This window comes from Morone saxatilis, unplaced genomic scaffold (genome assembly GCF_004916995.1).
Source record: "Morone saxatilis isolate NCDOM2014 unplaced genomic scaffold, NCSU_SB_2.0 Contig21, whole genome shotgun sequence".
Classification (NCBI taxonomy): Eukaryota; Metazoa; Chordata; class Actinopteri; family Moronidae; genus Morone; species Morone saxatilis.
The window spans coordinates 18,838,730-18,861,499 of record NW_023339774.1 but is presented as its reverse complement, the minus strand read 5'-3'; the positions used below and the strand labels follow the sequence as shown (position 1 = coordinate 18,861,499).

The 22,770-nt window shown below is 39.7% G+C and overlaps 2 protein-coding genes across 3 annotated transcripts in view; both read right to left on the bottom strand.

The window, feature by feature from the left end:
- LOC118332774 (rhotekin-like) overlaps window positions 1-8,175 on the bottom strand; it is a 15,862-nt gene extending 7,687 nt beyond the window's left edge. Inside the window, exons 1-10 of the mRNA XM_035668202.1 lie at window positions 8,158-8,175; window positions 6,045-6,244; window positions 5,629-5,675; window positions 5,487-5,540; window positions 5,169-5,286; window positions 4,825-5,058; window positions 4,622-4,716; window positions 4,434-4,540; window positions 4,208-4,336; window positions 3,006-3,168 (exon numbers count right to left, since the gene is read on the bottom strand). Of these exons, the coding sequence (XP_035524095.1) occupies window positions 3,006-3,168; window positions 4,208-4,336; window positions 4,434-4,540; window positions 4,622-4,716; window positions 4,825-5,058; window positions 5,169-5,286; window positions 5,487-5,540; window positions 5,629-5,675; window positions 6,045-6,244; window positions 8,158-8,175 (1,165 nt within the window). The remainder of the gene's footprint in view (window positions 1-3,005; window positions 3,169-4,207; window positions 4,337-4,433; window positions 4,541-4,621; window positions 4,717-4,824; window positions 5,059-5,168; window positions 5,287-5,486; window positions 5,541-5,628; window positions 5,676-6,044; window positions 6,245-8,157) is intronic.
- A 1,307-nt stretch (window positions 8,176-9,482) lies between these two features.
- On the bottom strand, window positions 9,483-22,406 carry zgc:162472 (uncharacterized protein LOC553495 homolog). 2 transcript variants are annotated; one of them, XM_035667824.1, is made up of 29 exons: window positions 22,296-22,406; window positions 20,826-21,025; window positions 20,088-20,736; window positions 19,845-19,948; window positions 19,624-19,689; window positions 19,201-19,371; window positions 18,946-19,079; window positions 18,733-18,827; window positions 18,563-18,617; window positions 18,324-18,458; window positions 17,937-18,170; window positions 17,771-17,834; window positions 17,475-17,676; window positions 17,282-17,391; window positions 16,762-17,143; window positions 16,449-16,583; window positions 15,898-15,934; window positions 15,693-15,806; window positions 13,157-15,593; window positions 12,852-13,012; window positions 12,475-12,731; window positions 12,217-12,280; window positions 11,947-12,100; window positions 11,723-11,855; window positions 11,601-11,634; window positions 11,402-11,506; window positions 11,037-11,310; window positions 10,633-10,948; window positions 9,483-10,529 (listed from the first exon to the last, which is right to left on the bottom strand). In XM_035667824.1, exons 2-29 carry the CDS (start codon window positions 21,017-21,019, stop codon window positions 10,419-10,421), a joined length of 6,927 nt encoding a protein of 2,308 aa, XP_035523717.1. In that variant the 5' UTR covers window positions 21,020-21,025; window positions 22,296-22,406; the 3' UTR covers window positions 9,483-10,418. The 2 variants fall into 2 exon arrangements, with proteins under 2 accessions (XP_035523717.1, XP_035523716.1); XM_035667823.1 differs by having other exon boundaries at window positions 9,484-10,529; window positions 11,723-11,858.
- Window positions 22,407-22,770: the final 364 nt, after the last annotated feature.

Genomic DNA, 22,770 nt, shown 5'->3' with positions numbered 1-22,770 from the left:
TTCATTTTAAAGGTGCCTCAAGGGTTAACAACACTGAAACATTTGAAACCAATGTAGAACAAATCTTTGTTGTTGTTTTTTATTCACACATTGTTATGATTTAATAAGGCGGATGACTAAGGCATGCTATTATCGGCAATATTCGTATGTAGGCAGTTTTTAAAAAATGACTCATGGGTTCGGGACAAAACATGCCTTAGTACTGTGACTAATATCTTTACCTACTGTCACTGTGCTGCATTTGATCAGCCATAACATTATGACCACTGACTGATGACGTGAATATTATCATGGCAGTGGGTGGGATATATTAGGCAGCAAGTGAACATTTTGTCCTCAAGAAGTGGTAGAAGCAGGAAAAACGGGCAGTATAAGGGTTTGAGTGACTTTGAAAAGGGCCAAATGATGGCTAGACGACTGGGTCAGAGCATCTCCAAAACTGAAGCTTTTGTGGGGTGTTCCCGGTCTGCAATGGTACGTACCTATCAAAAGTGGTCTAAGGAAGGAAAACCAGTGAACCAGAGACAGGGTCATGGGCGGTCAAGGCTCATTGATGCACGTGGGGATCGAAGGCTGGACTGTGAGGTCCGAATCCAGCAGACAGGGTGCCCAGGTGGTCATAATGTTACAGCTGATCGGTATATATCAAAATCATTCTCAGCTTAAAGCAGTCATCTGACAGATGCACTATAACACAATTAATTATCACTTGATTCGTTTTAGCATCTTTTATCTTATTATTTTGTTTTTACGCAACTTTACTGTTTTGGTTCACATTCAGTCTTATCAGCATCGATTTAAGGATTTGCCTAGCACCAAATGGCGGACAAAGTTAGCAACTAACTGGTGAACACAGGTGAGCATTAAGCAATTAAAAAGTCAGACATTTTTCTCAGGAGAAGGTGGAAACAACAAAGAGAGCTGAAAAGAGAGTGAGTATAAATCTTTGATGTTGCCCAGAGATGGCAACTGTATCCTAACAAGTTCATCATATTAACTTAAAAGTTAATATATGTCAGTATTTTTTTTTACAGCTTATTTCACTGCCCCCAAGTGGTCAAAAAATCGCAGGTTGCAGGTTTAAGACTACTCTTTAGTACGCTTGCCACTACCTAGTGAACTAGTTCATTCATACAGGTTGTGACTCAGAGCTCCAACAAACACAACTGGCAGTGTCCATGTGTGGGAAGCCTGCTGGGGATCAGTTATACACAATAGGAGCAGGGGCAGGACATTAGGAGTTGCTAGTAGTTATTTGCCAATATGTACATTTGGTTTTGTGTTGTCTTTTGAGGTAGTAATATGCCACTTTTACACAAGATCTGCTGCTCTGCTCAGTTTGGTGGAAGTTTGTAGAAAAGTAAAAGTTAAAAATATTTTAAACTACCACATGCCACATTGTCTAATGATGGTGCTTGGGCGATACTTACTTTTGCATTACACTTTGTTGTAGAATAAGCTTGAAGGTACAGGAGAAAACTATAAAATTGTTGGCAGTATGAGTTGAAGTGGCCCTTTTATTTTTAGCATTGATATTATGTATTTATATTTATACTCCAACACAATGGAGACTGATTTAGGAGTTTTCATTATCATGTTAATATCACACAAGTATGTCACACGTGCAGATGTTGTCCTGAGACAAATCAAACAAATTCTAACTCAATCTTTTGTCACCCGTATGTAGATAAAAAGATTATTATATTTTGTTCATGTTCGCCAGATGAGGAAGCACATGCAATGAAATCTCATGATCTCAGTCAGACAAAAGTCAAATATTTCCGTTGTCAGACTCTATTCATGAAAAGGCAGGCATGTCTTACTGATGCCACAAAGATGTCATTAAAGAATGCTGTCTCGCAGGTATCAGCAGGTATATTTATGGTCCCTTTGAATTACACACACAAAGCCGATAAACACCCCTTGTAACCATTTCCAGTTATAGAGACTTGGCTGAGTGATGGCTGTAATCAAGTGTAGATTGTTTCCCATGATCTTTTAAATACAGTTATGATTATAACACATCTGCTCAGTAACAGTATTACTTGCAGTGGTGTTTTGCCATCCTAATTCACATGAAAATACAGAAGATTCAAGACTGAGACAAATGGAGTTAAGTTATACAGTATGCAACAGCTCCAGCTGGAACAGTTAAATACTTGTAAAAACTGGGCACAATAATGACAACTGAGACTGAAGGTCTGCACTGGCAGTTGCAGTCTGTTACACCGATGATGACATTAGACAAGCATGTGCTGCCTGCTGCTTGCAGATTACTGTGGATCGAGGAACATATGTCAAATGGAGACAAGATTGTTATTGTCATATCTTTGGAGTTCAGAATAGGCAATATTCACTATGAAAAAGCCATCATAGAGAGCCCTATGGTGTTCTGGGACCTGTATTTTTTTACAAGGCCTAGTGAAGCATTTGTTAAAATTCTAAATCTCAAATTTTTAGTATCCATCAGCATGATCAAAAGAAGATGGAACAATGAAGACAGCACCAACTCTGGGAGCGACTTATAATTGCATGAGTTGGTGTGAACAAAATAATTTGTAGCGCTTTTGAATAGACTGCATTATTACCACTGCCAACGAGGTTATGTTTTCAGTTCTTTTTGTTTTTCTTCTGCCTGTTTGTTTGTTAATCTGCCAGATTTCTTTAAATACTCGTTTATATATTTCAATGAAATTTTGGGTACAGATGTTGATCAAAGATTTCCATGACCTCATGCATGTGTATTATGATGTAGATTCGACGTTGGTTATTTTTCGTGCATTACCTGTACTTGTCAATTTGCCAAAGCACTTTTTAATTAACATTAAAGTTGCTGATGCTTTGTCCTTGGCCCAATTTACACCTGAAAAAATAATAGGGTAAACAAAATTCCTTATAATTATTGAATTATAATTATATTTAATCCTACTTAAAGTTGCTTTGCTAGTAGCTAGTGTTAGAAGCTAGTGGGGTTAAATAATCAGTTTTGTTCATTCAGGACTCACTCATGTTATAGACGTGCTGCCAGAGGGCCTCGGCCCAGCGCTGTGTGTCTTCAGGGGTGTGCGTGGTCAGCATGTAGGTTACGTCCTCTCCTTGACGCTGTGTACTGATGTATATATTCCGGCAATGGGCAGAATCTCTCTCTGACACACAGACAAGGGTATCCTGACACAAAAACACACAGACATAATAATAATCATTTTCAAACCTAATTATTCAGATAATCGGGTTGGATTTTTGCAAACACATGACAAAGCACCAAATGAGTGTTTCAGACAAACATCCACATAGCTAAGATATTACAGGTAGCCACAACACTACTGAGTAGTATTAATAGCTAACACATTGATTGACAAAATCAGTTTTAACTGCAGTTTGACAGAAGCTCAGAATAAATCTGCTGCTGATGATAACATCCTTTTTACAAATATATCAGCTGTAGGAGTACATTTGAACGTTTTATCATCTACTATCAGGTACTTTAATCCTGTGGTTCTCACAGGTCCCCTTCAAAAGGTAAATCTGGGGAACCATGACAGGATTAATGAAATGAAAGCAAAGTTCTGCATCAAAGATTTGTATTCATTTTTTGTCTATTTAACAGTTATTTAAACAACACAACCCATCATTTAAATAAGGACAGAGGGGAAGTCACTGCTAACAACTCATAAACATCTGAAACTGGCACCAAGTAGACACAAACCAAAAAGATTTGGAACCACTGGTTTAATGCGTTGTATCTTATAAGATTGTCCAGTGTGTAGTAAGTAACTAGTGCCTATACCATAGTTGTCAGATGAATGTAATGGAGGAAAAAGTACAATATTTCCCCAGTTAAGTTCAAGTGCCTCAAAATAGTAGCAATATTAGTAAAATATTTGAGTAAATGTACTTAGTTACTTTTCATCACTGGATTGACACTATTGTTTTGTGTGCAATAAGCTGTAAATCAATGTCTGTAGATAGAAAATAGGACACTATTTATATGACATATTTTAACTATAGATATATGTCTAACAGACTGTGACAGAAATGAATCCAGTTAAAAGTGGATAAAATATTCCAATCTTCAGATGCATACCATTACAATGTGTTTCCTCTCCTTGGAAATTCACTAGTGCACTCTGGTGGCTTCGGAATGTTATTGTAATCAACATGGACTAAACCATAAATGAATCCATCTATTTATTCATTTAGAACCAACCTTTCTAATGTGGATTACAAGTAATGGCTTGTCCTCAGACTCCAGGTCTTCTTGATTCTGATAGCAGAGAAGACTTTGCCCCCTGAGGATGCCACAGACATTTTGCCAGCAATTAAGGTCCTCTTCAAGCTGAATGAGAGTGGGCAGTAAAGTGATACAGTGAATGATAATGTGATACCATTTTTTTTTTATCACAAAGCAGGATAATATATGACAGTCTAGTTACCTTAACCTTGAGTTGGCCACTTATGACTGACTGAATCATGCACAGAGGCTGAGCAACTAGGCGGCAGCACATATTGCCATACAGAGGCAACCAGAATGGACTATCCTCTGGAAAAAAGAAAAAAAAGAGGGATAATAGCAGAGGAGAAGAGACAAGAAGAAGAGAGGAGAGGAGAGGAGAAGACTTACCTGTTGCTGCTAGTGACAAATCATGTGTCTTGAAACTGTCCTGGACGTGTTCGATTCTTAGTGTTGTGTGAGCCAGCAGGTTATACTTAGGCCCCCTTCAGACAAAAAGCACGGGGCAAAATCAAGCTTCATTTTTCTAGCTGATACTCAGTTAAAAACTATTTTCCTTTAGTGTGTGTTTCAGTAACAATTGGCATCCTCACAGTGTAGACAGGTCAGGTGATAAAGGTGGTGACACACTTCTAGGTCCTACATCTCCACAGGATCCACAACCAGTTGCAGACTCAAACGCAGCACGGATCTTCGTCCCAGAGGAGCATCCCAGAGAGCCCCCCAGACGGCTCACTCTCCTGGGTCCTAGAGCTGGTGAGAAATCCTCAACCGCACAACTGCTGTACAGCTCAACACGGAGCTGAAACCCTGGACCTACCTCGTTGCTGCTTACACACAGACACATTTATACCAGGACATAAAGAATGTCTTTAAAGTGGGACTGCACAAAGACTAAACCTAAGAAAAAATATATAATTAAAAACAGGTGACTTACAAAATTATAGTGTCTTCAAAACAGATGTCAGTTAAAGTCCTGTCTACCATCACCAGATCAGTGTCATGGATCTCTGTGCCACACTGTAGCAGGCAGAACACAGCGCAGCGTTGTTGCTCTGCAGGTAAAAAGAATAGAGTAAAAACTGCCTTGCTTAAGTATATTGTATATTTGATTATTTCCGATGATGATATACACGACTAGGCATTATGGTGAGGTTAACAAGGTTTCCATGCAATCAAAGTCTTTATTTTGTAGCAAATTTTCTCTTGTGCAACCAGCGCAACCAGCCCCCTTGATCACACTATGCAGACTTACCTCCTTTGTTTTTGAAGTACTCTGAGTCTTTCCACATCAGTGGGATTCGCAGATCTATAGAGTGCAATTTTTTAAAAGTTAGAAATATAAAAGATTCAAGTATTTTTATGAATTTGTGGCAAGATAATTTGTTAACACTCACCTGAAAGTGCTACTTTTCCCATACATGACACTAAGTCTTCAGATGGCCTGCAGTAAAAGAAAAAGATCATCTATCCAACATACCATACATTCATACATACTATACATACTGTACAGAACAATATGTATATGGGATGCACAAAATAACAGGAACTCGAGTGAAATTTTATTGTACTTTATTGTATTTCATTTAAATGTAAACACAATAAATCAGGTAAACCCACACGTCTAAACAAAACATAAATGTTAGCTTGTCTGGCCTCTGGTGGCTAGTAGGAGGTATGGCACTGTCCACAAACACTTCACTTGCTTCACTCTCTTCACCCCACTGATAAGGATCTATTATCTGTCTCTTTACCCATACAAACTATATATATAGAGAGAGATATAGATATATATCCTTGCACTCCATCTGACCTGCGCCCCACTCTCTGTAGGATTTGAGCTTTCCTCATCCTCTGTAGTTGGCTGAGCAAGGCCAGAATCCGGGAATTGCAGGTTAGCAGGCTCTTGGAGGCCTCCAGGGCCTGCTCTCTCCTGGAACAAGCTGCCAGTAGCTTACTGGCCCCCTCCCGCATCCGCACCTCCCTCTCAATCTGCTTCAGCACCTCTTCATCCTGTCCGAGATTAGTGGAAAATAGAACATTCCTTTGATCAAAACTATCATCTTTTTATTAAAGAGAAAGACAGATAAACAGCTTAGATTGTTTCAAGGTAGGTACTGACAATTATCTGACTTCCTGGAACCAACCAAACAGTCAAAGCATGAGTACAATGCGTTTAGCCATGCTGGAGGCATAGCTCTAGGGATGGCAATGTTGGTCTTTCAGTCTTCCACCACTTTGGTGCAACCTGACATATATTTTACCAACTATTGGATGGATTGCTATGAAACTTTGTACAGACATTCACGGTCCCCAGAGGATGACCCCTACTGACCTTAGCCGCTTCCATAGCAGGAACTTTCCCCAGGGACTAGGAACCTTCCACCACAGGGAGTCTTGACAACTATTGGATGGATTGTGATGAAATCACCACTAAGTACAGCCTAATGGAGCCACTAGCAGGCTATGGACTCTTAGTCTTGGTATTTAATGTGTCATAAGGTAAGGGAGTGCAATTAGTCATTCCAATTTCCAGTTGTTGTTGCTGATATACAGTGATAACTATGACTAGGACATTATATCAGGTGGTAGTCACTATTACCAGCCTTGTAACACTCAAACACACTGACCCAGAACTGTTACATAAGAGCCCAGTACCCATGAGGTGACAGTGTTGATCTAGTGCATCACATTAATCCCTGGATATAGTCCAGCTGTCAGAGCCCTAACACTGATTTCAGGTAAGTTGATTTGATCACAAAGCAGTAACAAAGTACATGCTGTTGGAATTTACTTCCACACAATAGACAATGTTGCCTTTGTCTTTGTCTGTAAGATTTTATGATCTTATGCTTTGACAGGTAAAAAACAACACGGTGTGTGGAACTATTGAAAAACTCTTCCAAAGTCCACATGCAGTAGATTGAATCCCTTGAGGGAATTCTTTGTTGATAATCCACTTAGTAGCATGTTTCCTAATAAAGCTTTTTATAGCAGAGTCTGTAGTTCAGAGGGCTGTTCTATTTATAATTTCATTATGTGGACATTATGATGTACTGAAATGATTATTAAGATATTTTTACACTAGTAAACTTATTAAAAATAGTCATGCAATATGGTGTTTGCCAGATCTATTTTTAGACATACGCTTCTGTACTTTGTGGTCATCCAAATGGATCAGTGAGTTAATACACTTCAGGCGATTCTTCAACGACAACATCAAATTTTCCCATCATTAACACAATACGCCTCAATACGAATGTTATATAATATTTTTAGACTTGTTTCACAATGTATATAATTAAGTAGTGTTGTCTTTTGGTTAATGTCACATTCTTGGGCAGTCTTTTGAGGTTTACCATGCATTAAAACAAGCCATATAAGTAAAGTGAAGTACAGCTTTAGGGATCAGAAGGTGGTTGCATAATTCGATCATGTTTTCTGAGCCTAAGCCCTGTTGATATGTTGCAATTTTTCCTACATAATAACATAACCTGTCGTTCACTCAACTGGCATTGCAAAAACCTTAAAAGCTTCATTTGTACCATATCACACCTTTCAAAAAAGTAGAGCACACCTAAAACTGATGATGATGCTTGATGATTAATCCAATATATTGATTTTTCACAGAACCACTGTATGGATTCAAATGTAATCTATTAAGAAACCATCATGTTAAAGTGCAAATCACTGTAGATCCTTGGTCTGCAGATACTTCTCCTAGCTAGTATGACAATTACCTGAAAATGACTTTTCTTTAAAGGTTATATTTACTAAGTAAAGTATTTATTTTACTTTTAATAATATATATATATATATATAATCATACATACATTCATGCACTGAACCACAATATAAGCACGTATAATTAATTATTCACAAATGGAAAAATACAAAAAATACACAAATCCTCTTATTTCACTAACCTGGGTGTTATCATTCATGTTCCTTCTCTGCAGTGCCTCAGTGGTGTGCTCCAGCAGTCAGCAGGCAGTACAATGAGTGGACTGACTAATCTCACAGCTGACTGGAAGAGTGTTTGAGTGGACCTGCAGACAGAGCAGTTAGTTACTCAACAGAGAGCTCAAAACGGTCTTAAGCCTCACCACAAGAGGTTGCAGCATGGGGGATTAGTGGAGTCTTTTATTCCGTCAGCTCTGTCACATGATATACAGTGAATATTTACATTATCCTAAAACACTTAAAACATACTGTAGTATTCCCTTTTTGAATCACAGAGGTGGCTTCAATCATTTCTGAGGTAACTATTTGTGGTGCTGTGAATAAATTTCCTTCTGTGGCGCACACCTCATCCTTAAACACAGCATTTCAATGTGTCAGTGGTGATTGTCATGTGCTGTTCATAAAGGCCAGCCAGCCATACATTTCAGTCCCATTTCTGTCAGAAAATGCCTCATTGCAACAAGGGGTTTTAAATCACCACCACGCATCAGTATCCAAAATGGCCAATGACCTTCTTAATGGCTGGTGGTGATTTTTGTCTGGCCCTACTAGCAATATGTTCATAATAGTGATAGTTTCAGTTTCAGCTTCTGTTTGTTCCTCTCAAGTAATGGGCATCGCATTAGTCACAGAGCCAAGCATTTGCTGGTCTGACAAATGAAAAACCTACAGATTTTTTAAAGACTTTTCTAACCATCTGGATGGAAAATATGTGTTTGTTATGGTAAAAAAAATATATAAAACCAGGGTGTGAACTACAGGGGAGCCAGGGTGAGCTTGGCTCCTCTTAATAAGACACAAGCTCCCTTAAAAACACGATTTGTGAAATTTTGAGGGGGGTCTCTAAAATACTGACAATATGCTATTTTTACCATGCATTTTGTTGTATCTTCACCATCGTGGATCATGTGTATATTTAGGATATAAATGATGTATGATTCATGTATAAAGGTGATTCATCACAAATTCACAAAATTAAATATTTTGTAAATATAGTAAATATTCATGTTGCATTTGAGACTGCTCAAGGTTGAACAGTTCTGTTAAGAAGCCAGACTGTGCATTTAATATTTAATTAAACAAAAGATGTTGACAAATATTCTACAAATTTACAGTGTGGCAGCAATCTGGCAGAAGACACAAAGCCAATATCAAAAAAGTAATTATAAATTCATTCTACAGGTCTGATAAAGACACATACAAAGGTCATTTTTGATATACATCTTTAGAATTTAAATGTTTTCTCATCATGAAAACAGTAAACTCAACATTCAAAAGATTAGCAAACTTGCATCTAGATGAAAGATTGGATCAAGTGTTGGTGGAAGAATACATTTTATTCAAATCTTACATAATTCCACATTTTATTTTTCATGAACTAATGAAACACATGGTAGAGAACACATGATGTGTTTTCGTTTCAAGTATCAAACATAATCTGAATGCCGTCGATCTGTACAAGGACCTCTTTGAACATTCAAATGATCTATATACTATATACAGTAAAACAAAATTTCTGCTCTGTATGCGGTGAATTTCAGAATAAAATAATGCAATATTACTACATGAAATGAAAGGCCAACTTTAAGACATCCTTTTTTTTTTATCACATACAACCAAAAAATAGTTTCAGGTTAGAACAGGTGATTAAAAATTAACACAAAAATACTCAAAAGAGGCATTAAAAAGGTAAGACATTTAAACATGCAACTGTACATGATAGCAAGTAATGCAGTTTTTATTCCTGAGACCAATGTTGTGGTCTGTGTTAATGGAACAGGTATCGAAAAATGACAGAAACAAAACAAAAAACAGTTTACTATTGTACAATATGTACATGTTCACAGGTAATTATAATCAAGTTAGGGAATCTGAACATTGAATAATTGGGACAAAGCTGTAACCTCTTCGAGTCAAACTAGTGTTTTACCAGTGTTTTGGTTATTGAGTTACAATTCAATATTTATTATTCGAACTAATGGTCGTGTAAAAAGGCATTTCAGTAAATTGAAACTACTGTACATATTCAAAGTGCTTGTGAAAGTAAAAAATGCATCCGTCAGTCTAGTAGATTTTGCTTCACTTAATTGCAACTGACAGCAAACACAACAAAAACTAAATCTTTTAGTTATAAATTAACCTTTACAAACATAACTTAACACAAAAAATCTTTTAAAAAGGCAAGCCCACAGGTTACTCCTCTCACTCCACCTCTCTATGGCTTTTATCCCTCTTCAACTTCTGTAAAAATGTCACTTAAGAAGTACTGAGACACGCTGGTGGGCTCCTCTATAGAGGTGCTCTCCACATCGTCACTGTGCCGGGAAGCTGGAACCTACAACAAAGGAGAACAAAGGATGAGCTGTAATCGACTCTAAGTGGGTGTGTAATAATTCCACTGACTTAAGATGACCCCCCTGCCTTTATACCCTCCTCACCTCAGCTGGACACAAGAAAGTGTTAGGAGTCGAGCATAGTCGGCTGTGCTCAGAGGTCTGTTCCATGTCCACCTCAGTTTGTGTTGGTGATGTAGTAGAGGGTGTGAAATGGGTGTCCTCTGGAGGCTGTGTGGGACTGGGTGAGGGAGCGACATCATAGGATGTTGAGGCTACAGGTGCTGGGGTAGATCGTTTCCTTGCTGCACGCGGAGTTTTGACCTTAGAGCCCTTGGAAGCTGCTTTGCAAGATGGAGAACTGCTTGAAGGGTCAGTGATGTCTGTCTCAGCAAGGGAGGAAGGGAAGCCTTTGGGATTTCTGTCAGGTATTGGAAAATAAAAATTAATTGATATTAATTGCAAATCAGATATCAACATGAAAACCAACAAACTACTACTGTCCTCACCTATTCCGACTCCTAGTGCCCCTAGTCTGTGTAGTTTGTGCTCCAGAGCTGTGATCCTCGACCTCATTCCCACTCGTCAGAGTCTCCTTTTCAGTGTCTTCACGATCATCGCTTCCTTTCTGTGGCTCAGTGACAACCTCATCAAAGTCTTTTGGCTGCACAGAAGGCCCGGGACGCTCTGAGTCCTGGGTGCAGATAGGCTCTGCTTCCTTGGCAGTGAGGGTCTTGCTGGCTTGTTTTTTCCTTTGAGTTTTGGGCTTAGCCTGCAGTTTGGCTGGTTAAAACAGAAACAGGAACACGATGAAAAAGATGTGCCAAATTCACTGAGAGTGCATGCGATGAGTAAGTATTCATTTACTGCATACCTGTTCTTCCAGTGCCCATTAGTCTTTGTTTTGTAGGTGGATGTTCAGTCTTATCATTATTCTCTACAGTCTCTGGTAATATGGATGACTGGACTGTAGTACTCTCTGTTCCATAAACACAAATAATGCACATTTACCATTTCTAATACGACAATAATCATAACTTTAAATAAATGACAGAATAATGCAGTCACTCTACCATGTGGATCCACTGGATTCTCCATGATCGAACCCTGGTGTGGGTGAGAAAAATATACGTGTGACAAATACAGACATTTTATCACATTGCAGCTACAAGTGGTTCCTTACAGCTTCACTTACTATATATGTAGCTGGGTCTGGTCCAGTATCTTTTGCATTAATGAGGCCTGTCTCACCACTCTCCTCCATGGACACAGGTACAGCGACATTAGAGAGCCCATGTCCTGCTGCCGCCAAACTCTCTCCAGAAACACTGCTGAGGGGTGAGGAAAGTTGTAAAATAAAAGGCTGAACAAAACCAGACCCACGCCTGCATGAACAGGTGATAAAAGGCAGGCACTAACCTCTGCTGCTGTATTGATGCATCTGCCACGGGAAGATAAGGGAGAGGCTCAGACACACAGTCTACCACCTCCCCTGTTGAACAGACTGGGATCTCAGTCAAAGAGAGGATGAAAAACGGTTCATCTGGATCTGAAGGCACCTGCTCTGACAACACTGAGAATGAGAATGAGAGGGAGAGGGGTTTTATCCAAATCCATGGTGCATATACTTAATATAATAAACAACACAAAAACAACTTAAGAGAGTGGAGTGATCTCTGAATGACTTACGGTCTGGAAATATTGTGAGACTCGGATGGCTTTGGATCCCTCCTGTACTTGATGCTGATGCATCCTGGTGAAGAGTATTAGAGAAACACATTTGAGAATTAACAACCAAGATTATCATTTTGTACCATGCAGTGTGGAAGCATCTGCATTCATTGTGTTTCTCCACTACTTTATTGATATTTTCCCTTTAATTTGTCACCCAGTCTGTACATGTCCACAAGATATGCCTCCTCCTGCACACATTGATTAATATCTTACCTGAGCAGAATTGTCAGGCACTTCTGTCACACAGCCCAGAGAGGCTCCAGCAACTTTTGAAGGCGAGTCTTGTTGATTCAGTTGTTCAGTAACTTGTGTCAAGCAGCCAAGTGAGGAAACAGCATCACTTGGAGGGCAATTCTGACTACTATGTTGCTCAATAGCTCCCTCTGCTAGTTCTTGAATGTCAGGCTGGAGTTCAGACACAGGTTTGTCGAAAACTGAAGCATCCGCACTTTGTGCGCAAATACCAGAGTCTGTGGAGAAAGAAGAACCTTTAGTGATCAACAGCAGTGCTGCAGGGCCATAGATGGCAGTAATCTTGAACATCTGCTTAACATTCTTTGAGATAAGGAAGATTTCATATTTTTTCAAACCTGCTTCTGCTTGTTTTATATTCTGGACTTTTTGGGGTTGTGAAGGTTGGCTGCTGCGTCTCAGGTTGGGTTTGGGTTTAACAAGCCGACCTCTACGAGTCTGAGGAGCTTTTCTTGAGGACTGGGATGAGTCAGCTGACTTCGACGTATTATCATCAGTGCTTTAAGTGAAAAACAAACTGTTACAAGAGAAACTAATAATTGCTTAATACTTCCTTAAAAACATTAGGCTGTAAATAAAGCATGACAACAATTCTTGTACCGTGTTATACCTTTCAGAACACAGAATCATAAAAATGTCTTACCTTTGGGTAGTTATTTGATTAGTGGCAGGGGTTTCAGAACATTGTTGGACTGCATCTTGACTTTGTGCCTCGGAAGCATTCTCTGAAATTGGAGTGCTTTCTTTTGGAGCTGGTGTGGACTGTGTATTAGTAAGGAGTATAGATTTAATTTTTGACTCTGTTGACCCATCCTCTGAAGACTGGACATCTGAAATTGCAATTGGATTATCTGATGGTTGGGTATTTGTCTCTGTAGTTCTGTCCTGCTTGCAGTCCCCTTGTGAAACACGTATAGTCTCCACCTTGTCCCCTGTGGATTCTACTTCAACTGTGGGTTTTTCATTGGTCTTATTTTCAATAACTGAGTCAGTCAACTCAGACTGATTCTCAGCAACCGAAGATGTGGTTATGACGATACCATCAGAGGACGTACCTTCATCATTTTTGCCATCTAGTGATTGTCTCTGACTGTCTTCCTCTGCAAGTTTTAGCTCTGTTTGTGCATTATTATTGTCCACAGGCTGTTGTTCTGAGGTTACACTTGAAGAGGTGTCCATATGGTGCTGTTCTGATGGTGTACTGACAACAGTTGTCCGCAGTTTTGTCTGTGTAGTTCTAGTGGATGGTCCTAAATTAGGTTTGGGTTTGACTTTGGGAAAGCGTCGCCTCCTTTGAGTTGCATTTTGTTCTGAGCCTTCTGAGCTTGAGTCTAGTGCACTTCCAACATTTGTCTTTTGGTCACCAGTTAAAGATAATTCTTCTTTGGGTAGAGTAGAGCACAATACCAATGATGGTACTGAAACTGAAGTGCCAGTACTTTTAATTTGGCATGGTTTTTGAGTAGGGGTGGTACTGCAAGTTGGCTGTGCTTCTACCTCTGCTATTGTGTTGTCAGTAGATTCAGGCACTGAAGCTGGGCCGGAGGGTTTATCCATAAGTTGCACGTTTGTGACAGGATCTTTTGTGGATTGAAGTTTGGACTGCTGGCAAGTAGATGTAACTTTACTCTCTTCTTTCTGACTGACAGATAACTCCTCTACATGTGTAACCCATGGAGAAGGATGGTCGCTAATCTCTTGGACGGGGGCTGAGTGTATGTCTGACTCTTGTCCAACTTGTGATTTTGGAACTGCTGAGTCGGATGTCAGTGGATAACTACTGTCATCTGTCTCAACATGAGACACCAGTTTTTCATGTATGGACTCAGATGTTGGCCTTGTGATCTCGTTCCCTGAGGCACTCTGATTTGATGTTGCTGCATCTGATTCTACATGAAAAACATTTCCATCATCTGTCTTTTTGTCCACAGTTGTAGACAGTTCCTCTGTGGGGGGTGTAAGAGTAGAGCCTGAATCCAATGATGGTATCAAATCTGAAGCAAGACCAGTGCTGCTTTGACTTGGTTTTTCAGGAGAGGTGGTGCAAGTTGGTTCCGTTTCATCCTCTTCTATTGTTTTTTCATTGAATTTGGGGTTTGGAGTTGGGTTGGAGTTTTTCTCTACAGTGTCTTTTTTGGTTTGAAGTTTAGAATGTACAGCTCTTGATGTCTGTGCTAGGCTGGGTTTGGGTTTGACCCTCTGGAATCGACTTCTCCTAGTCTGGTGAATAGATGCTTCTTCACTCTCTTCTTTCTGACTCGCAGGTAAATCTTTTACAGGTGTAACACATGGAGCAGGATGGTCGCTGCTCAGTTGGACTGGAACTGAATCCATGTTTGTCCCTTGCAATTCGGTGACTGCTGTGTCAGATGTCAACAGATTACAACTACTCTTGGTGGTCCCAACATGAGACATCAGTATTTTATCTGTGGAGACTCTGGTGGAGTTGCTGGTGGCCTGTTCCAGACTGGGTTCAGATGGAGTGTGACTCTGGTTTTCTGAGGCAGTTGGATCTGATGTTGCTGCACCTAATTTTACTTGACCAACAGATCTCTCCTGACTACCAGATGGCTCTTCTGTAAGGTTGACTTCAATACAAGAAATTTCATCCTTGGATAATTTTTGACAACAGTCAACAGGGGTGTCTTTGGCAGCTGATAGTGTCTCAGTGACTTCAGAAAGTTTGGGAGCAACTGTGCGGCTCTCTTCAGCTGTCCTCCCTGTTGATGTGTCTGGTTGGGATTTTGAGCGAGCAGTCCTTGAGGCTTGGCCTAGGTTAGGTTTTGGTTTTACCTTGGATATGCGCCCTTTCCTAGTTTGTGGAGAATTGTTCTGTGAGCTCTCTGGAATATCCGAACCAGTCTTCTGATCAGTGGTTTCAGTAATGGGCAGGTTACTATTCTCTGTTGTGCTGTGTTGTAGCTCCACAGTGGCAACAGTTTCTGATGTTTCTGGGACTCCTTCACTAGAAGTTGCAGACATGAGAGGAGTAGCACTGTTTTCCTCTTGTGCAGCAGGCTTTGATGCAATCTCTACTTCTAGGTGTTGGCTGGTTTCGTCCACACTTATTGATGTTGTCCCTGCAATTAAACATAATGGCACATTTGGAATTTACTGCTATTTTAAATAACAAAATCAAATTCTAATTTAAGGAATGTTGTGGCTTCTGTGTCTCTTACCTGTTGTGTGATCTTGTATGGTTGTTTGATTCTGTGCTGACTGGCAAAGGTGAGCCAGGTTGCCAATGGTCAACAGGGTCTGAGCAGCCTCATTGTAGCTCTCGTCCTCAGATTCTAAAACAAAAAGAGCCCCAAATTTATATTTGGAGATCTAAATATTACTAGTTTTCCACTGAGAGCAACCCAGAATAGTTCTATAACTTACCTTCTGCAGGTTCTGAAGAAAGGAAGTCTATAACATCCTGCAAGGGAAACAAATATATTTTAAGTCTCATCAAAAACTTGCCATATAAGCCAGACTAGTAGGATGTGATATACATGGTAAACATATATTACAGTTACCCCAGTTACACTTCTTTATCGTTTTCTTTCTATTTCAGTTGATTATGTCTAGTCACAAAAAGGTTTCCATGAGATCATCATGCAATTGATGAAATACCAAGACTGCATGCTGCATTATACTACATTATCATCAACTTGTCTTCACCTAAAGTGTGCAAAAACCAAACTTAGGTAGGAATAATGAGTCACAATGATTGTAAACCAAATACATGCAATTAAAAATGACAAGGAGGAGACACTGGAAGAAAATAAGGTTGCATTTATCAATGTTGACGCATTTGTAGATCAAACTAAGCAGATAGAGCAAGTCATATTTTAAAGGTTTGATCTCAGAAATGATAGTAAAATAAGAAGTGTAACTGGGGATAATGATTCAATTTCACTGTTACTACATTTTAAGCATGGGACACTTACAACCAGCAGGTCAAGCTGATGTTCACAGGATTCAGCTGTGCCTGTCTCATTTTGTGCCAGCTCACAAGAGGCATCGGGGCACAGAGCATCTTGGGAGATGCCCAACACATCAGGCATATTGGCCAAGATATCAAGCTATGTGTGGGATGGGGGAAGTGAGAGTGGAGGGTTTGAATTATGGAATGTAAAACCATGCACAAAAAAATAAACTAATTTAAAAACACAAAAATGCTTGTTATGAGAATTGTGTAAAAATAAAATTAATGGTTGGTATGTATCTGTGCAAGACGTGATGGGAAACAGTTTCTCATACCTCCTCCATAGTCTCTTCCACCTCTGAAATTACAGGATGTGGGGAGCGCAGGCTGGCAGGCACAAACGCTGGGGCAATGCTGGAGTTAGATTCAGGGTGCTCATCCTCCTCCACTTCTTCTTCCTCCCACTGATTTTCATTTTCTTCATCACTGTATTCTGATTGAGAAGCTCTGAGGGTGACTAGTTTGGGCTTTTTCGACTCTTGGGTTGGTTGTGGCTTCGACGTTCGTCCTCTCTTGGCTGTGCATTTAGGTTTAGGCTTGGCAGCAGAAACAGTGGACCCTGCTGGCGAGGCAGGAGTGGTTTCAGATGCAGAGGAGTGTGCATCCTCTTTGGCAGGGTAAGTCAAGGGCTTGGTGGGTTTGGGCACTCTCCCATACCTACAAAATACAATCACACACTGATGAAGCACTCCTATCTTGTTATATCCAAAATATTAGGAATTGTGAATGGGAGTGTTTCTGAATACAATGTTAAAATTGGAGTCATGAAATATGTGAAAACATAAAATATTGTACCTGGTAGGTCTCAGCGGTTGAACAGTGGCATCTTCTTCTTCAGAGGAAACATCATCCTTGGCTGTTGTCTTCTGCTCGGCTTGCCTTATAGGTGATGCATCTTTATTAACCTAAAATGTTACCATAACTTTCAGTAAGGCAAAGTAACAATGTGTAGAAAGATATGATGATGCTCTGAAACTGAAATAATAACCTGCTCTTTAGAAGCTCCATCACTCGCACTCTCGTCCCCTTTTTCCGACGCAGTATCTTTGGCCTTTGAGGAGGGTGGTGGAGCCTTTTTACCCCACTTCCGGCCCAAAGGCAGTAGCGGTTTTGGTGCTCTGCCTCGTGAGAGTTTAGCTGGCTTGATTGCGGTGTCCTTGGCTGCATTCATATTCTCAGTCTTTTCAGACCTGAGTAGTAGGGTACAACAGAGACTTTTAATGTCAACTGCAGATGCAAAAAAACACACTTCAATCTAAAATAAAAATGTTAAAGTCTTATTACATGTCTGAATTTGTATGGTCCTCAGGAAGTGCTGCCTCTGCATCTTCGGGTATGTATGCCTCATCTGAGCATATAAAAGCAAAACAAAATTAAGAGCCACACACACAGAGAAACTGGGATGACTTTGAGGAAAGATAAAACCTGAAATATCTGAATGCACCTGTACCTTGTTCACTGCTTTTTTCCACCGTTTTGTTTTTTTTGTCATTTGGTTCCTCGGTCGAGGCGTCCTGTGTATTCTTTCTTTTGCGTTTCTTCTTAGGCTTAGAAACAGGGGTTCCTCCCTCATTGCAGAGGTCCTCATTCTCTTTCTCACCCTCCTCCTCCAAGTCAGGAATTCCATTCTTCCCCTCCTCATCTTCCTCCTCCACATCACTTAGCTTATTTGCAGCTTTTTTGGCTGTAGAGGGAATTTCAAACACACAATGATTGTTGAATTGAGACAATGGGGAGAACAGTTGTTAAAACTGTATGGCAGAACAATATTTAAGTTATGACTAAATGGAACTAAACTCAGAGACTATTAAACATGAAAAAGCATAGAGATAGTTACCCTTTGCCTTTCTCTTCTGCTTCTTTGGGGAGTTCTTTTCAGCGATTAACTTGAGTTTCTTTCTGTTTTTCTGAACTTCCAGAATCTTCTCTAACAACTTAGAAAAATACTCTATGTCGAGCTTGCGCCTCTCTCCTACAAAACAATCGCCAAAAATGTAGCATCAAATTACGCAAGGAACATTAATAATTTGATGTTTCATTAAACCAGCTAAACATATTTTCCTACTGAATACTCACTGAAAGCTTTGTCAATCCTCCATGCATTCACACGCTCTTCTTTTTTGAATTTGTTCTGAAAGTATAAATCAATGCAATTAACACAAACAAATTGTGCTGTTAGTGAGGCAGTGTGTTGCTTCTTCATACCATGTTCTATAAACATGTGTGTATGTGTATAAATCACTGACCTTTATCTCTGATCGAGCTCTGTGAGGAAACAGTTGACATATCATGGAAAAGTCTGTCCCCACCATGCTAATTGCCAGGAAGAACATGTCTGTCTCTGATGGAAAACAGCCAACAATGATGGCATGAAACACCAATATGAACGAGGCATCACAGCAAAATGTGTCCTATAAATATGTCATAATTCAGGTATCTATGTCTACTATCAGTCCCACCTTCACTGGACCAGGGTTTCGAATAGGTCCCCTTCCTGAAGCTTGAATAAGTTGTAGTGGAGCCACGCTCAAAGATGGGGTCTCGTTCTTGAGCAGGATTTGGCCCTTTGGCTCGCAGGACTTCCACTGTCAAGCTGAGACACAGGTTGAGAGGATATGAGGGATTATTATATTATATAATAATATACAATAACTAAGCAAAAAGAAGTAGATAAACATGAAAGAAAGCAATTCATAAAAATCAAGTCCACTGACCTCTCCTCATCAATGATCAGTGAGCCGTCCTCTGCTACTTTGACCTGAGGAACCATAAGAGCATCTTCCTGCTCATCCTCTGCTGCCACATCCACCTCTTCCTCCTCCTCCTCCTGCCTTGGGCTTGAAATTTTAGGGGTGACTTCAGGTTCCTGCGCTCTCTCTGGTGACCTGGAGGGATGAAACTGGAAACATCAGAAGAGGCCTATACGATGTCCACATAAAAATTCTAGCTGTTGATAGAGATATTGATTATAAATGCAGTGAATTATCCAGACTTTAATTTTCATTCATTTTATCATTTAGATTAATTTATAAAAACATCAAATCCTTTTCAATACTGTGTTAATATGGATACAAATAAGGGAAATCAGGCTGAAGGTGTCATTTGTTACCCATTATGTACAACATCAATAAACTTACTCTTCTCTTCCTGGAGAAAATGGTACCACAGTCTCATTTTCCGGAGCTGGGTCTTCTAAACTAGATCTGGAAAAAATGCAAATGATTGTCACATAAGACAAATAAGAACAGAAAACCCTTCTTGTCAAATAAGATCCAGGATAATCAATAGAAAACATCATCTCTAGAAGTAAAGATTAAATGTTACATAAGCTTGACAAAACTGCAGAGGAGACACTTACGTCATTGGGTTAGACACTGGCAGATAACGAATAAGGTCCCTCATGGTCATTTTGGCAGGATCTAAAGTATATTCCTTTGCACGTGCCTTAGCTCTCTTGCTTTTCTGCAACACCAAATAATAACACCCTTTTACTGTAATGAATTAAAATATATCGAACAGTATATGTCTAATCAACATTAACATTAACTTAGAGAGTGAAGAGAACAATGACAAATACGCTTACTGAATAATCTGATCTTACCTTTTCTTTGTGCATCTCCTGCCTGAGCAACTCTCTGAGCTTTCGGGCCTTTGCAATCCTCTGTAAGTCCGATGGGTCATTCAGGAGTCTACTCAAGGAAAACGCTGGTTGTGACAGTGAAAGCCCACTCTTAGATGACACTAGAGTCTTGGCTTTCTCCGATATCTCAATAGCTTCTTTATCCGGTAGAGAGGGGGGGACTTTATCTGGTAGTCTGGGAGGAACTTCTTTAACTTGACCGTCTGACGTGCTTTCTAATTGTTTGCCACTTTCTGCTAGCGGTTCGGTTTGTTCTCGCAAGTCCTCGGCTGGGGGAACAGCTGAAAGTCCTGGACTGTCAGAAGGGATGAGGGTGGGTTTAGGTGGCACTTTGGGCTGCTTGCTCTCTTCTGAAGCCCTCCGCCGCCTCGGGGACTGGAGTCCTAGAGGGGCTGTTGAAGTTTCACCTTTGCTGGACGTTGTTGGCTTGTCAAGGTCTGCGGCAGAGACTTCAACAGGAGTTTCAGAGACTGCCTTGACAGGGGACTTTGGCGTCCGAGCAACAGCGGCGGGGCGGCCTGGGGCGACTTTGGGCTTGATAGAAAATCGTTTTCTTCTCTGAACTGCTGCTGAGGAGCTGGCACTTTCCCCATTTTGGTCATTGGTATCCCTAAACAGAATTAAGAATAGTTGTTATGCATAACAAAAGTTAGTAGAAGTAAAATACATTTTAGAGGTCATGTAATGCTTGTTACTAACCCTGGGGCTGTACGTTTTTCTGATGGGGTCACAACAGACTTATCTGTCACAGCGGTAGCAGTGCTGCTCTCACTGACATCTTTGGGGGTCTCACTGGCTTCCTGGTTTACAGTGGGAGCTTCCTGAGATGTTGCTGTTGTTCTCCCTGCCGTACCGACATTAGGCCGAACACTGAATCTTGACCGACGAAACATTTTGACCTGAAGTCACACAGAGAGTCATCGGTATTGCAAAAATTCAACTGAGGTTCTGACTTACTTACTTACTTAATAATCGTTTGGTCTTGCAATGAAAGTAGGATTTACTTTACTTTATCATTTAGCCGAAATACCAATTTATGTATAGATTTGCACGTTTTTTTCTGGTTACCATTTGTATAATTTTGAGGAACTAACACCTGCAGACTCTGTTTTGGTAAGAATTTCTTTGTGGTACAGTACGTATGCAAGTTTTTTCTTTTCCATTTTATGCTACTTTATATTTCTGCTCCATTACAATCGAGAGACATTTATTTGACACTTACTCAATCTACCTAGTAGTGTATATGTATATATAAAAGTGGCTCCACATTGATGAATTACAGTATTAAAAAGATCAAATGGATATATATAATTATAAAACACCGTTTTGCATGACGACTACTTTTACTTTAAGTACATTTTGCTGATAACTTCTCGATGTTTACCCAAGTAACCGTTTGAATATTTGGCCTGTACCTCGTAATGGAGTATTTTCAGACCATAGTTTTTCTACTTTTAGTTAGCTTAAGGATCTCAGTACTTCTTCCAGCACTGGAATTTGTTACTCTCTGTGACCATTTCACTCAAAATGCAACAATGAATAAAGTTACTGTGATAAAAACATATTGTGATGACCCATTCTGATAAACTTTTTGCCTGATGTATTATTTTGCAGATTGAAACTGAGTAACTTGTAATTGTAAAACACTCCATATACTATCTATACTATATACCCTATACTAGGTAGGACAGTGGTTTAAGTACAGCACATATATAAAAACACTATATTCGCTATGCAAGTGTAAGTTTAGTACTACAAATGCTAAATACAGCAGCAATGCGGAAAACCATCACCTACACCATCAAGCTCACATTACCTTATGTAACTTAAAGTTACTGTTACTGCAAACCTCCACTAACGTTAACTGACAGGACAAGTGACGTTGACAGCTGAGAAGCCGTTAAGTCTGACCGGAAAGAAAATCACCAGAAAAACCAGCAGAGGTTTAACACGTTATTCAAACGAATGCAAAACACAGATAAATGCGTGAAAAATGGACTAAACAAGTAGAAAAGTGCACAAAGCTGGGCTCAAACTCGCATGTCAACACTTTTAGTGTGCGAGTCTCCCTGCCTTGGACTCGTCCTATTGTTAATATTAAGAAGCCTAAGCGGCTACATTTATAATTTTATAATGTCTACATGTGTTATTGTGCTGGCAACAACGTACCTGTCCAAGAATGTGTCGTTTGCTGCAAGAAATAAGCTTTAATTTATCGACGACGGGTGGGAAGTAGCGGTCCCCATGCACACACTAATCCGCCATGTTTTTCATGACGCGTTATTTTCGCGAGTGAAAGGGGTTATGGGAAATGTAGTCAGGTTGCTGCAAAGAACCGGATGAGGCAAGAGTGTACAGTCTGTAGGCAAGATTGGCCTTTGCTCTAAACAGGAAACTGAGCATTACATTGGAACGGAAGGATTTCAAAATATTGTCTGTGGACACAACACCAATCTAAAAACACTTTTACATAAAAACACTAATAAAACTGAAAGCATAAATTGTTTTAGTTAAGCTAAAGTAGAAACGTATCAGCAACAAAATGTAGTCCTACTTAAAATTTCAAATTATTGTATTATTAATTATTATAAATCAACATGTAAGCAACATTTTGATGTATTTAGTGAAGCTAGTTTTGATGACT

Bases quoted from the DNA above. Each gene is read 5' to 3' on its own strand.
- zgc:162472 (XM_035667823.1), bottom strand. From the start codon at position 21,019: ATGTTTCGTCGGTCAAGATTCAGTGTTCGGCCTAATGTCGGTACGGCA. The intron at 15,935-16,448 runs GTAAGTGTCCCA...TTTCCCTTGCAG, and splicing joins ATCAGCTTGACCTGCTGGTT to GATGTTATAGACTTCCTTTC. The intron at 15,807-15,897 runs GTAAGTTATAGA...TTTTTGTTTTAG, and splicing joins TTCTTCAGAACCTGCAGAAG to AATCTGAGGACGAGAGCTAC.